Raw genomic sequence first — 13,856 nt, 5'->3', positions numbered from 1 at the left:
CTGGTGTTCAGAAGTAAATGGGAGGCTATTGTTATCTCATCCAAAATGGGATTCAGTGGCTGATCTTTCAATGAAAGTGTGATACTTTATGATGCTTCAACATTTTAGCAAAAAAGGACTTTGAAAATGAGTGTGAGACAGTCAAGGAAATCTTCTGGTACAGTCACAAGAGCAAAGCATCTTCACGAATCTGGACCTGACAGGGTATATTAGTTATCTACAACTTTCTTATTTAAGCAGGAGGACACTTATGTAAACTACACTGAAGCCAATGCAGTGGTTAAGTGAGTTTTCTGCTGACTCATGTGCCTGTTTTCAGGAGAATGTCAATTGTGCTCCTTACATGTATAGATCGGTATCTGATAGCCAACGGAGCTTATGTCAAGAAAGCTGCTTTGTAAAGGTGGTGTGTTACATTAGTCTTCTAGAGTGGATTACCTTCCTGCAAGTTGTTAATCTATCACTTTATCCCTTAAAGAAAGTCACCAAAAAATGTTTATTTCAGTTTTGTTTAAGGTACCTAATCATACTTACATGAGCAATTGCAGGGGAGTATTGCTGTCAGGTCTTTCATATGCAGCAAGAGGACAGAAATCCCTTTATCAGATTGGAATTAAGGTGGTTTGGGTTTGTTTTTTGTTGTTGTTGTTTTATTTTGTTTTAAATGAGGCATGAGAAGATGATGATTTTGTCCAGCTCTCCAGCATACAAAAGAAATAGCACTAGAATGATTAATAATTGATAAAACATACTGCATAGTGTTAGGGTTTTTGACCTTAAGATTTCATCTGGTAAGATATTCCATGGAGGATGGTTGTGTGGTATTTGGAGAGAGGCAGTGTGTGATTATTTCTTAGAGGAAATAGCTGAAGTAAACTGCATTAGAGATGTTACAAGTACAGAGCTATGTTAATTTTTAGCTTCTTTGCTATTACATTTCTGATCAAGTAATTACTGTAGGTCAGAGTAATATTTCTGTATGCTACCTATATTTTATGGGTAAAACCAATTTTTTTGATAAGCCTGTTGGTGGAGGTTTGGAACATTGTGATTGGTAATACTGACTTAAAGTATGCTAGTAGGTTTCGTAGTCAAGATTTCAACTTTCTGAATCCCTAGTACAGCAAAGTGGTTGACCTTTACAGATTGACATGCGTTAGCTCTACATAGGAGTTATTGAACATTAGGTTTGACAATGCTGAGGTTAAAGGACAAACTCTTTTCTAAAGAAAGCAACTAAGCAAAAGCCAACCACCAACAAAAATATAAAGAACAGAACAATTTTTCTCTCTTTCTTTCTCCCCTTCCCCTGCTCAGTTAAAATTCATTTGTAAAGATGACTGTTTCTTATGGCTTAAAGTGTGAAGTCCCGGGGATCATAGATGGCTTTAGGGGTTGTTTTGATAACTGTAAGTCCAGTATTAGTGATTTTGTGTTCATTGCCCCTGGTAGTGTATCTTTTATCCTCTGATTTTAAGTTTCCCTTTTTCCTTTCTGCAGACTTCAGTGGCTCTAAATAAAGATGGCAAATAAAGCCATAGTTATCTATCATTTTGAATTACTTGCTCTTGTAAGTGCAAAGCGTGTGTGCTGGAACTTCATCTTCCCCTGAAATTGAAATTAAAATGCATGCAGGTAGTATTTATTAAAGATAGCTAATGACATTTTTGAAATGATACTGAGGATTCATGAGCTCTCTCATTACAAGCACTTCTTTAATTGGGTGACCAGAGCCAATATTGCAAGAATGCTAGTGCAGGACAAGGCTTTCTGTTTGGTCATGGAAGGAAGAAACAGAGCAATGCTGAAATAGTTTATCTGGGTATTGAAGGCATGTGAACTTCTTGAAGGTGTAATCTATGCTATCACATTGCAGATGTGCCATTTAAGCAGACCTCTTCTGTTGCTGTAGCAGGGGCTGTGATTGGAGCAGTCCTTGCTCTTTTTATCATTACCATCTTTGTGACAGTGCTACTGACCCCAAGGAAAAAAAGGCCATCTTACCTTGACAAAGTGTGAGTATGTGTTGGATTTTACGTTTTATTTAATTGAAAGCAATAAGCATAAAGCCTTTGTTCTATGCAGGTATTTCAACGTCAGAGTTTACTTAGCAGCTGTTCAGCTGTCATCATTTTAGGCTGCAGTTTTGGAGTAGAAATTTGGTTTATGAAAAAAGAAATGAGGAGGCTAGGCGTGATTTCAGAGGTAATGCAATTCTTCATCTCTTCAGAAGTTTGTTGAGTGTTTTTTAATGAAAAGTGATAATCAGTTAAACTGGAGGGCACAGGAGAGATCTGTCTTGACTGGTGCCACAGACTGCTAGCTTATTGTAAAAGTAGGTTTAACGTAAGAGCAGGTTGACCGTGCTTTGCAGCAGTAAAGGTCCACAAAGATACGTAAAGTGAAACGAGCACCCATAGATGCGTGCTTAGAAATGACTGCCTCAGCGTGCTTTCTGGCGTGTTGGTTTTTGGAGTCTGTGGCACAGACGTGGTTTACTTTAAGCATCCGATATAGTCAAACGAAACCAAGTAAACAAAGCAAGTCTGAAAAGGTTTCATCAGTTCAAGTCGATGATGTCTAGACCCTGTTTGGAACAGTCATAAAGAGTTACAATGGCTTTGAATATCTGCAAATACAAGTCTTTTCACACATACCCTATACTGGTAACACTTAAACTGAGTGAGGAAGAAAATGTCTGTCATGTCTGTATGTACTTAATAAGGAGTATAGAATAAGAATAAAATAACTTTCAACATTGAGCATAAAGTAAATTGGAGCACTTGAATCTCGAGCTAGCAAGATGAGTCAAGTGTTTTCCTACAACTGAGTCATTGTTAGAAATGCTGGTTTCTGCTTTGTTTCTCTTACATTCTGTAGCTGAAGCATAATTATATGAATTGTTTTAAACCTTCTCATTCTTTTAGAGCCATTTGCTTTCACTGAGAAAGTTACAATAGAGAAGTCTTGCATGTCTGAATTAATTGTGAGGCTTTCTCGAAGACTTTGCAAGGGAAGACTGTAGCAGTAAATGTTGGTATCTCATAACCTAGAAATAACAATAGATACCAGTAGTCCCTAATTCTGCTTGGGAGGGGGGGGGGGGTGGTGGTGAGGGGAGGTTCAGTCTTCTTCACACCTCACAGGATAAATAACAAGTTATGGGTGGTGCTTTTCTACAAAGAGTATGTGGCTGAATCATTGCCAGTGGTGGATGTGTTAACATTACAGTATTTCATAGGTGTCATTGCTGACTGAAAGGTGTATGTCCCCGAATGTTGTGTGTCGGATGATCTGCCAGCTGAAATAAATAGTCTCTGCCCATTCAGTTGGACTTGGCAAACATGGCATGTCCTGTTTCATTCTTTACTGCAGGATTGATCTTCCACCCACTCACAAACCATCTTCAAATGAGGAAAGAGCGTTCTCTGTACCACAGAAAGAAGCCATGCTTCAGGTGAGTAAACAGTTATATATATCTTAAATTGAGGTAGGTGAAGTGTTACTTTGTCATATTAGTTTAGTCTGATTTTGCCTTTCTAGTCATGTATTTCTATCCTTGGTTTGTAACCAAGAGATTTCCCTCTTTATGTAGTATCTGAATCTTAGTTCCATGGTGTTAGTTGTCCTTAAAGGTCAGGAAACTGGTAGATAGATCCTCTCTGTATCTCTTATAGTGCTCCTCCTGAATTAGAAAACACTATAGTTTGATTTCTGTGGTGATTAAAAGAATATACATAGCTTTATAAAGCAGTCTTCATGTGGGGGGAACAAATAGAGTTGGTAAACTTAAGTGACTTCAGCAGCATCATCTTTGCTAGCAACAGCTGTCATTCCTCTAAGCTGTTAAAGTTTGTGTGGATCGTAGGATCATAGAGGTGATACTGGAAAGCTAATTTTAGCAAATGAGGAATTTAAGTGGGGAACAGGGAAGGATAAGACTGCTTTTCTTAGCTACAGCATGGTCTTGTGCTGCGTTGTACTGCTCGTGAAGCTCCAGGTGAATTCAGAAGGCTGCTTCTATATTAGACAGCACAGAAGGGATCTGTTCAAGGGAGGCAAGCTTTGATTAACAGCACTGATTGTTGCACTATGTATAGTAAACTAGTCTGTTTGTGAACACTGTGATGCTGACTGGAGCCCTTAAAGTGTGTGTGTAGGGGTTGTATATATTAAATCAGTCAGTCTGATTATTTTCTATTATTCCTGCTTACGCTGAAGAAAACATTAATCACCTATCGGTATTACTGAGAATTAGATTGTAATTGTTCCTAATGGGATTCTTGTTTCATGTTGAGTAGCTTGTATAAATAATGTGATTCTAATAACTTGTGCTGAATTAAAAGACTGAGGTAATCCAGGCAGTCGTTTGTTAATACCAGGTAGTGGATTTGCAGTAAACCGGTGTATCTGCACAGCTTTAAGGACCACAGAAGCCTTTTTTTCTTACAGAGGGATGCCCTAGGAATAAAAATTCTTTACCCACCTTAAAGACAGATTTTGATGGAGTTCGTAGTAATGCTGAAAATACTCTTGTAGATTTTCTGAATTGATTGCTGATTACTAAAGCTCAGTTGCTGATAGAAGCTTTCCTCTATCTCATGACAGTAATGTATGAAAAAAATGTTGTGTATTACATTGAGTAATGCTTGCTTATCTTGTTGCTGAATGAAACACGAAACTTTGGAGATCTGTTGCTACTTTTAGTAGCAACATGATAATTATAACGTTATGAAGGTATAAAGCGTTTGGTTGGGAAAAAGTATGATAGGTTTTTGTTTTCTGATCTTGGAGGTGGTACAGCACCTAAGGTAACACAAAAGGAAATGCTTTTCTGTGCTCAGGCCGGGCAGCTTGTGCTAACTCTGTAGTAACTCTTCTGTCACTACAGTACTTGACAAATGCATTATCAGTGAATCATGCTTCTGCCAAAACATTGCTGTGCTTTAGCTGCTGTGGTAAAAGATTATCTTGCTTATAGAATCAGAAGATAGTGACTATTGTGTTATTTGTGCATCTGTAGTGTCGCTACATGGCAAAATGACAGCGAAAGGAAATGCAATTATTTACCCTTTACTGGGTTACTTATGAAGTGTATACCTTATTGTTTTCCTCTTTGGAACTCTGCTGTCATTGAATTCTTTCTTGGTTTTGCTTACTGTGGCTTCTCTTAGTACTTACGAACTAAGAAAAGCTAAAGCTGACTGTAGTCTTTGTTTAGCATAAAATATAATTGGTTATCTAAACATTTTATAAATAGAGGAAAATCCCTAACCAGACTGAACCACATACTCCCTTCTCTCAAACTGGATAAAGGCAGTTCTAAGTTGGTTTGGGTGGCAAAGGATACGGTTCTTTTCCAGGTTTGATGCTAACTATGCTTTATTTAAAAAGAATGGCATAATGTTGTTAGTGTACCTGTTATTTTTTACTTCTGTGGAACTCCGAATCTGAGAGAACTGGAGCCCGAGTCGTCTTATCCGATACTACCTATAATCAACGTGTGCTCTCTCATGCTTGAGGCAAGAGCCTCTGCTTTATCTAACACAAGTGTCAAAGTGCTAGCTTTAGTCAGGGAGTGCTTGGTTGCATTGTTTTGGTGTAGTAAGCCACCACTTGAGTAAGCAAACTAGCAGCCTGTCACTGTGTTTAGTGCTGTTAGACTGAAAGTCTGTACTGGCCTTGTAATTCATATTCCAGACAGCATTGTTTAGTCATACATGAGAAGCAAACTCATGAGCACCTCTCTAGATCAGACATAAGGTTCTGGTAACACTGAAAAGAAATGCAGGTGAAGTATCACTGCATCTTCAACAGCAACAGATGATAAAATTCAACCTGAGTGGAAATGATAGGCTGCATGAAGGGGCAGAGTTAAAGGGGAATTATTATAAATGGTGTCTTTGTATACCCAAATAACTGAGGGTTGAAAATGGGTAGATTAAATTTAATTGTGGTAAGTTGCTATATGTAATGTGCAAATATTCCAATCAGGTACTGTTCCAATCATGCACAGAAGCTTTCTTGGTTCTTGCTAAGCATTCCAAGTGCAATTGAAAAAGCTGAAATTCTCCAGTGCCAGCAATCCATATTTAAGTAGATGTTACCCATATCTGAGTAGATGGGTGTTGGTATTAAAATGAAGGGGGATGTTGTAGACATTTGATATTACTGAGTAGCTAATGACATTTATAGTTACTCCTTCCTACTTGGAAGCTTTAAGTATACTTTAAGTATATGCTAATGTTAAATAATAAGCTACATGTTTGTAAAAGTACCGGGAACCTGAGTACTCCTAATAGTTTCTGTGTACTGCTATTTGCAGATGCCCATTTATGTTTTAATTGAATCACTTGAGAATTGAGTGGATCCGGTTTACTTATGGCCCTGCAAGTATGAGGCAAAAGTCCAAAGCATAGGACTATTAAGTGGAACAAAAGGAAAATTGCAGTGCAAATAGTTTTATTTACTGTCAAGATTGTAGGTCCATCTTTGCTGATGTTTTTAGCAACAAATCTATAGCTTTTGTCAGGTAGCTTTTTAATAATCACTGTCATAGAAACACTGTTCTGTTACTCTGAACTACTTTTCCCATGTTACGTTAAAGAGCAGTGAGCAGCCTGAAGGCTGGGTCTTTGTTGAGAGGGGAATCTCCGCTTGGCAACCGAGTTCTGGAGCAAATCGAGAGGAAGCTGAACAATGGAGCCATTCCAGTGGCTTAAATAGGAATTCCTCTGTTGCATAATATTTATAAGAGGAGTGGAAGGAGAGATGCTAATTTAGGGTATTGTTAGAGTTAGTTTCATTAACTGAGAGGAGAAATACAGCCCAGTAGGTAATTCTAGCTGTGAGAAGACTGACTTTAGGGTTGCCATGTTAAGAATACCTTATATATTTAGCTAAGCAACCCTGGCGTATTCTAAAGATCTTTAATGGTAACATTTGTATTCCTGTTCAAAACAGAAAAGATTGGTGTTTTAAACCCAGATGGCGACTAAATACCATGCAGCCGTTTGTCACCCCCTGCCTCTTTTTCCCTCCCTGGGCAGGATGGGGAGGAGAATCAAGAGAATGCCAAAACTGCGGGTTGAAAAAAAGAACAGTTTAATAATGAAAATAAAGTACAATATTATAATAATAAGGGGAATAACAGAGAGAGAGAGAGAGATAAAAGTGAGGAGAGGAAAGGAAAACAAAAGCAATAAACAGAAGTGATGCACAAAGCAATTGCTGACCACCCACTGGCCGATATGGAGCAGTGATTGGTACCTTCCAGGTGACTCCCCCCAGCTTACACACTGGCCGTGATGTGCTGTGGTATGGAATACCCCTTTGGCTAGTTTGGGTCCGGTGTCTTGTCTCTGCTTCCACTCAGCTTCTTGTGCTCCTCCTCACTGGCAGAGCATGAGACTGAAAAGACTTTGATCAGGGTAAGTGCTACAGAGCAGCAACTAAAACGTTAGTCTGTCATCAGTGTTGTTCCCAGACTAAAGCCAAAACACAGCACAGCACCAGCTACTAGGAAGAAAATTAACTCTATCCCAGACAAAACAAGGACAAAGATGATGGTGAAATTGTATTAGCACAGTTAAAAACATATATCACCGTTTACTGAATGGTGATATTTCTGAAACGGATTTGGAAAGATCACCCTCACTACTCTTAAACCTAGCGTAATATTGATACGTTTTATATTATGGATGTCTTATACTCTTCTAATTCTTTTGCTAGTGGTCTTGATACAGGTGGGAACGTCTCTTCCTTGGTGAAAAAGGAAGCATTATTGTTATAATTTGCCTTAGACTGGAGAGCTGTAAACAGCTCATCAGTAGTGATAAAGGATCTTACGGGGTTGGGGAGGGAGAAGAGGAAGGAACCCTACCACACAAACCCCACATTAACTAGATAGGGACCAAAATGAGGCATGAGCTTTTTGTCAGTTGACACTTTTGTAATAGGGTTTCTAAACTGAAGAGGATGAGAAAATAAAAGATGAAGATGTTGGCAAGAGAATTGCTTCAGGCTTTTAAAGGAATAATTGAGAAGGAGCGTCTTTAGAGTAAAAATGCTTTTATGAAACTCTGCAGAATGGAAAAGGTAAGACAGTGCAAACTATTGTAAGCATCAGTGCACAAAGCCCCACATACACTGTATCCTCCTGCACAGAAACACTGTAGCTGAGCACCAGTTTTCTTTGATAGAACCTAATGATTTTAGTTCAATCACTTGCTGGCAGTAAACTCCTTTCTCTAGAAAAGGTGGTGTGTTCTTATGCCATGTGAGATGATTTCCTTTGTCTCTAGGTTTAGCTGAATAAATGAACCCACTGGAATTTCCTTGTTCTAGTTTACAGTGTTTGCCTAAATCATGTTTAAGTCCACCGACGGTAGAAATTCTTGAGCAGGCAGATTTATTTGCTCACAGAACAGTAGCCTTTGGTGATGATAGGACAAGGGGTAACGGGTTAAAACTTAAACAGGGGAAGTTTAGATTGGATGCAAGGAAGAGGTTCTTTACTGTAAGGGTGCTGAGGCACTGGAATGGGTTGCCCAGGGAGGTTGTGAATGCTCCATCCCTGGCAGTGTTCAAAGCCAGGCTGGACAGAGCCTTGGGTGCCATGGTTTAGTGCACCCAAGGTGTCCCTGCCCATGGGATGATTCAGTAGGGTAAGCTGTATCCCAAATGATAATTCTCAGGTAGCATTGCTTGGTGTGATTAAAATCAGCCATGCTTTAAGTCAGGCAGCTGGTGATTAAATGCATGTTTGGAAATAGCCCATTTTGCTAACAAAAGTACTCCCATCACAACAGTGCGAAAGACCCTTTCTTTTATAAAAGGGGGAGGGTTTGAATCTTCTGTGTTAAGTAACTTACACTATAATCAGCATAATGTATAGCTCTGTCTAATCTGAAAATGGAGATCAAAACAGATCCCTCTGACAGGAAGCTGACTCAATTGTAGGAAGGTTTACTCCTGATGAGGAAGTGTGTTCTAAATCTTCCCCTGCAATTAAATGCCTTTATTTGCAGAGATTCAAATGTATAGTTGCAGTAGAGTTTTTCTTTTTTAAAGCTATGATTAAGAAGGGAATGGAAAGTGGAACATTTAGATACTCTCTGCCATTTTTTGTAGAGTTTAAAACCATAAATGCCTAATAAAGAACTGACTTCCTTGGGATTTGAAAACGTGTTTGAGTGTGCTCGGTGTAGTGTGTGCAGTGTATTCATTAGATGGAGCTCAGAAGAAAGGCAAGGAAGCATTTCTTCCTGAAAGATATAGTCAAATTAGAGGTGAGTATATAAACATGCACGAAATGGAAAGTTGTATTTCCTTTAATGGTTTTGTAAGTTAACTTGAGTTTCAGTTCAGCTGTTTGGAAGGCTCTTGTATTGTTTGTCCTTGAAGGTAACAGCTCTGTGCTCTTGTGCTTTGGTAGGTTGTTTTGGGGAAAATGAGAGGGGTAGTTCAGGCCTGGGCTCTTTTGCTTAGTTGGAATTCTGAGTTATGTTGTATGTTCAAGATGAGTACATAAGGTGATGGGTGCTGTAGCTATTGTTTGCATAGAAATAATTCAGCAGTTTATGTGGGCAGGCAGGTGATGAAAATGATGACCTGTTTGGTATAAGTAGTGAAGAAAAACTATGTCCATCTATTCTCACTCTGAATAGGGTTATTTATGAACACTGTATACAGTGTAGCTTGTTTGTATTTGATTTTGACATGAGCCCTGTTACAGAAGGAACTCTTCATGATGTATTGGGTCTTTACTAGCTTTGATTGATGGTTTTTCTTCATGCTGTTGCTCTTAATGCAGTGCGGTTGTCCTGTCTTTGGAAACAATTACAGGCACCATATGTTTGTCCACTTTTTGTCTTCCATTTTGTCATATAATCTCATAACTGTTCAGGCTGTGTTCTGCTTGTCAATAAAGCTTCACCTTTCTAGTCATCATTCTGATATTTCTTAGACCAGTGTCTGCATAACCTCAAGGTACATCTTTGTTCCTTTTGGCTGTACCAGAGCCTGGTGTCTTCAGCTGCTATAATGTTACTTCCAGTTTGTTGCCTTCTTGGTCACCTGGAGATTGCTGATGGCAAAGTAATGGTAGAGGTATGAAATTGGCTAGTGACAGACTGGAGTTAAAACAAGCAGTATTAAGCTACAGTTGTCTGTTTTCTGAATAAATCCGATACCTAGGCAATGAGGACTCCCTGTACTTGACCCAGATATACTTAGTTGGAAGTCTATGAAGAAAGCTTCTTAAACTTACCATCTTTACATAGCTTAAATGGGAATTACTGGTTTTTGAGGAGTTTTGCTTTTTTTTCCAAACCAATTCCAGATGGTTTTAGAGTGTTGATTCTTTGCTTAGAAGGAAGATGATTGAGGAAGCAGAATGGGTTGGAGGTCTTGAGATTTACAGAATAAAGTTTAAGTTGGTGGAGGAAACTACTTAGTTGAGAAGTGTTGCTAGTGGATCGCGAGTCAAGCAGTGAAAGTCCCAAGATACCATTAGGGAGAGACCTGAACAGCTTTCCAGTATCTGAAGGGGGCCTATAGGGATGCTGGGGAGGGACTCTTCATTAGGGACTGTAGTGACAGGACAAAGGGTAACGGGTTAAAACTTAAACAAGGGAAGTTTAGATTGGATATAAGGAGGAAATTCTTTCCTGTTAGGGTGGTGAGGCACTGGAATGGGTTGCCCAGGGAGGTTGTGAATGCTCCATCCCTGGCAGTGTTCAAGACCAGGTTGGACAAGGCCTTGGGTGCCATGGTTTAGTGTGAGGTGTCCCTGCCCATGGCAGGGGGGGTGGAACTGGATGATCTTAAGGTCCTTTCCAACCCTAACTATTCTATGATGATTCTATGAGCAACACCTAGGTGCCTCTTGTCTCCCATTGGATCAGTGTGGTGAAACTCAGATAAATGTTTATTCTTGTCTTTCAGAAGCTGCCAAATTTACCATAGCCTGTCTTTATGTACTTGTCATTTTACTGACATGCATTTGTTCTCTCAAACTGAGGGCTAACACAAGCACTTCTGTCAGGCCAAAGCATAGTCATGCTGTTGGGGATATCGGTGTTCACTATGTGTGTTCAGGCTCAATGCATTAGCTCATAAAGCTGCCACAGTTTTGTTTGGAAATATAAGAGGTATAAGTAGGGCAGAGAGCCATGGCTATCTAAGACTACCTGAGAACATCTCTTTTTAGTATGGAGCTTCTCCAAGACCTGACTGAAGAGTTAAGGGGTAGAGATATCTCAAATGCTTTTGGTCACTAGGTTGCTGTGAGATTGAAGACTTTCGTTATTCCAATAGCTGTGTGATGCTAATGAGTTTTGAAACTTAGTGTTAAAGACTCAGTAAAACTATATTGATCTTGGTGGTGGGACTCTTCTTGGGGAACTAAGACAGGGCTAGTAACTGCAGAATAAATTGGCTTTCTAAGACTAGGAGAGGGAATTGGGTGGCAGGACCCATCTGGTGAGTAAGTTGGGTTTTTTCCTATGTTAACATAGCCAGTGTTGCACAAGACTAATGGGCTTAATGAATCAAGCAGTGGACTCCTATGTGAGTTGCAGAAGAACTTCCTGCTGATATGGCTATGGTTTAATTAGCAAGCCATGCTGAACAGCAGGAGCAGACCTGCAGTTGTCATTAAGATGCGGAGTGTTCATGCTATATGTTTGGGAGGATTTTGATTGCTATTAGCTCTTGTCCTGTCCCCTGGATACAATGCCAGTTAGTTCCTGATGTGCATCTAGCTATCAGGGTTTTCAGGACCTCCAAAACAATGCTTTGGAGAGATAAACTTTGAGGAACAGGTTTTAGGCCTCACTTAAAAAGCTAATGGTAAAACGTGTAGGAAATGTGGGCTGTCAGTTGGAAAATCCATCAGCAGAACAGACTGGGTTCGACAGTCTGTAAGTGCATCTATGCTGCTTTAATTAATAAGGGCAAAATTAAATCAGTTCAGTTGTACTGAAGAGCAATTACTTTCATTTGTTTAGCGTACTCTCATTACAAATGTTTACTTGTTCAGTGGGAAGTACTGTGTTCAATGTTATCAAATTAAGAAACAAATACTCCCTTCTACTCTCGGTAGCGTACAAGTGAATTCCTTCTCTGTTAAATACATCAGTGCAATATCAGACCCAGCATTTATCCGTATGATGCGTGTGGTAACTGTGAACTGATTTTTGCTTTTCCTTTGGTTTTAACCCGTGGTTCATCTAAAATCGGTCCTGTTAAAATAAAGCTTTTTAATTTTCCTCAACCATGCTTATGCTGAAATAAAATGGCAAACTCAAACGTGCAAATAACACTTCTCAAATTGACAATAGGTTCTTTTTTTCCAGCAGAGGTTAGCTTGTAAGTGTTCCTATTAGTCGTCAGTTCAGGCGCTTCACGCATGGTGGCTGGCATTTCTGTATGAACTGAACCTGTTCTGCGGTGTTGAATTTTGACTTGCTTCCACTGTAACTTCTCTCATTTCAGAAAGAAAGTTTTGCTTTGCAAAGCCAGTACAGAGAAAAGGATACTGGAAACTTTGAGCACATGGTAAATAAGATGCTGTGAATTCCTGATACAAGCTTTGATTTCATCTTGTTTCTTACAAGAAGCTTATAAGGATGCCTTTCATAAAGAGATATTATAAATATTTGTCCATGCTAGTCAGTAACTGTTGGGTGTGTGGGTTTGTTATGCATGAAGTGGGAAGTACCTAGGTAGTTTTGCTGACTAATACATTAAACACTATATCTCTGTAGGTTTTGTTGAATAAAATGTCAGCGTTTCTGTGCTTTATCTTCATAGTTTTGATTTGCTTTTTAGATTTATTGAGCCTTAAAATCTAACTTTGAACAAACGTTTGGGGTTAACTCTGAGTAGCTACTAACGCTTTTGTCATGTCTGTTAGTGAATGTGCTTTTTAAGTTCATAGTCCTTGATTCATAGGGCCATTTTACAGATCATGCACCTTCTGTTTTGCTTCACGCTTTAACAAAACCAGGAATTGCAGATTCTATACATGAACTACGAAACTGATTACTTCTTGTGTGTGTTTAGAACGTTGTGAATGGAAGACAACTTACTTGTGAGGCTGAAGAGCCACAGGAAGAAGAAGGCATTCAGCATATGTATCCTGTTTATCAGCAAACGTACTACAAAAATTGGAGCAGCAGATACCCGGATAACTCAGGACCTGGAGGAGTCTACATCAATCCAAGGGAGCATTATGTATGATTCTGTACCCAGATGTCTTTAACTCTTAGGATATTAAGAGGAGTTTTTAATACCTGTTGACAGTATGTCCAGTGTGTCTTGTAGGCTTTCATCTCTGAAATAAGTCTTTTTGTTTTTTTTTCCTGTGGGAACAAATTGCATAGAGAATTTTATATAGATAAACCCTATGGAATTTGAAACTTTACTTGCTTCTAGCCTTTGGTATGCGTTTGTAGTTATATCAGCCTGCCAAAAGAGGAGAGCCATTTAGCTTTATTAACCTTTATAGTCATAAGATGTATAAACTTGATGAATTGGTTGACACAGGCCAAAATGTAGTTAAGCTGTTTCCCTGGTTATTTCTGGGAGCATTCTCTCTCTGAATGGATACTTTACAATAACCTATGTAAAACTATGTCAAAGTAAGTAAATATGAGCAAGACAGCTGAACCCTTGGTGACATAATCACTCTCAGCTGAGTACTTTTCACATCTTAGAACGCTTGGGATAATTGTCATTTTGACTGGCATTAGCTATTGATTTCTCAACTAGCTCTACCTCTCCCAGTCAAATGAGCAACTAGACTACCTCTCAAATACTTTGTTTCATAAGTTGTGTGTCTTCCCACCTTG

The 13,856-nt window shown here is 39.1% G+C and overlaps 1 protein-coding gene across 3 annotated transcripts in view; it reads left to right on the top strand.

Moving 5' to 3' along the window:
* NECTIN3 (nectin cell adhesion molecule 3) overlaps positions 1-13,273 on the top strand; it is a 61,288-nt gene extending 48,015 nt beyond the window's left edge. For 2 of the 3 annotated variants that reach the window (XM_057407411.1, XM_057407407.1), the window contains 4 exons: positions 1,877-2,015; positions 3,376-3,457; positions 12,499-12,561; positions 13,069-13,273. In XM_057407411.1, coding sequence (XP_057263394.1) covers positions 1,877-2,015; positions 3,376-3,457; positions 12,499-12,561; positions 13,069-13,245 — 461 coding nt within the window. In that variant the 3' untranslated portion in view covers positions 13,246-13,273. The remainder of the gene's footprint in view (positions 1-1,876; positions 2,016-3,375; positions 3,458-12,498; positions 12,562-13,068) is intronic. The other variant, XM_057407410.1, reaches the window with a different exon arrangement.
* The last annotated feature ends 583 nt before the right edge of the window (positions 13,274-13,856 follow it).

The sequence above is a fragment of the Pezoporus wallicus genome, unplaced genomic scaffold (genome assembly GCF_028554395.1).
Source record: "Pezoporus wallicus isolate ANWC-B61680 ecotype Strahan unplaced genomic scaffold, APGP_CSIRO_Pwel_v1 contig_13817, whole genome shotgun sequence".
NCBI lineage: Eukaryota > Metazoa > Chordata > Aves > Psittaciformes > Psittacidae > Pezoporus > Pezoporus wallicus.
The sequence above is the reverse complement of the archived record's forward strand: the minus strand, read 5'-3'. Positions and strand labels throughout refer to the sequence as shown.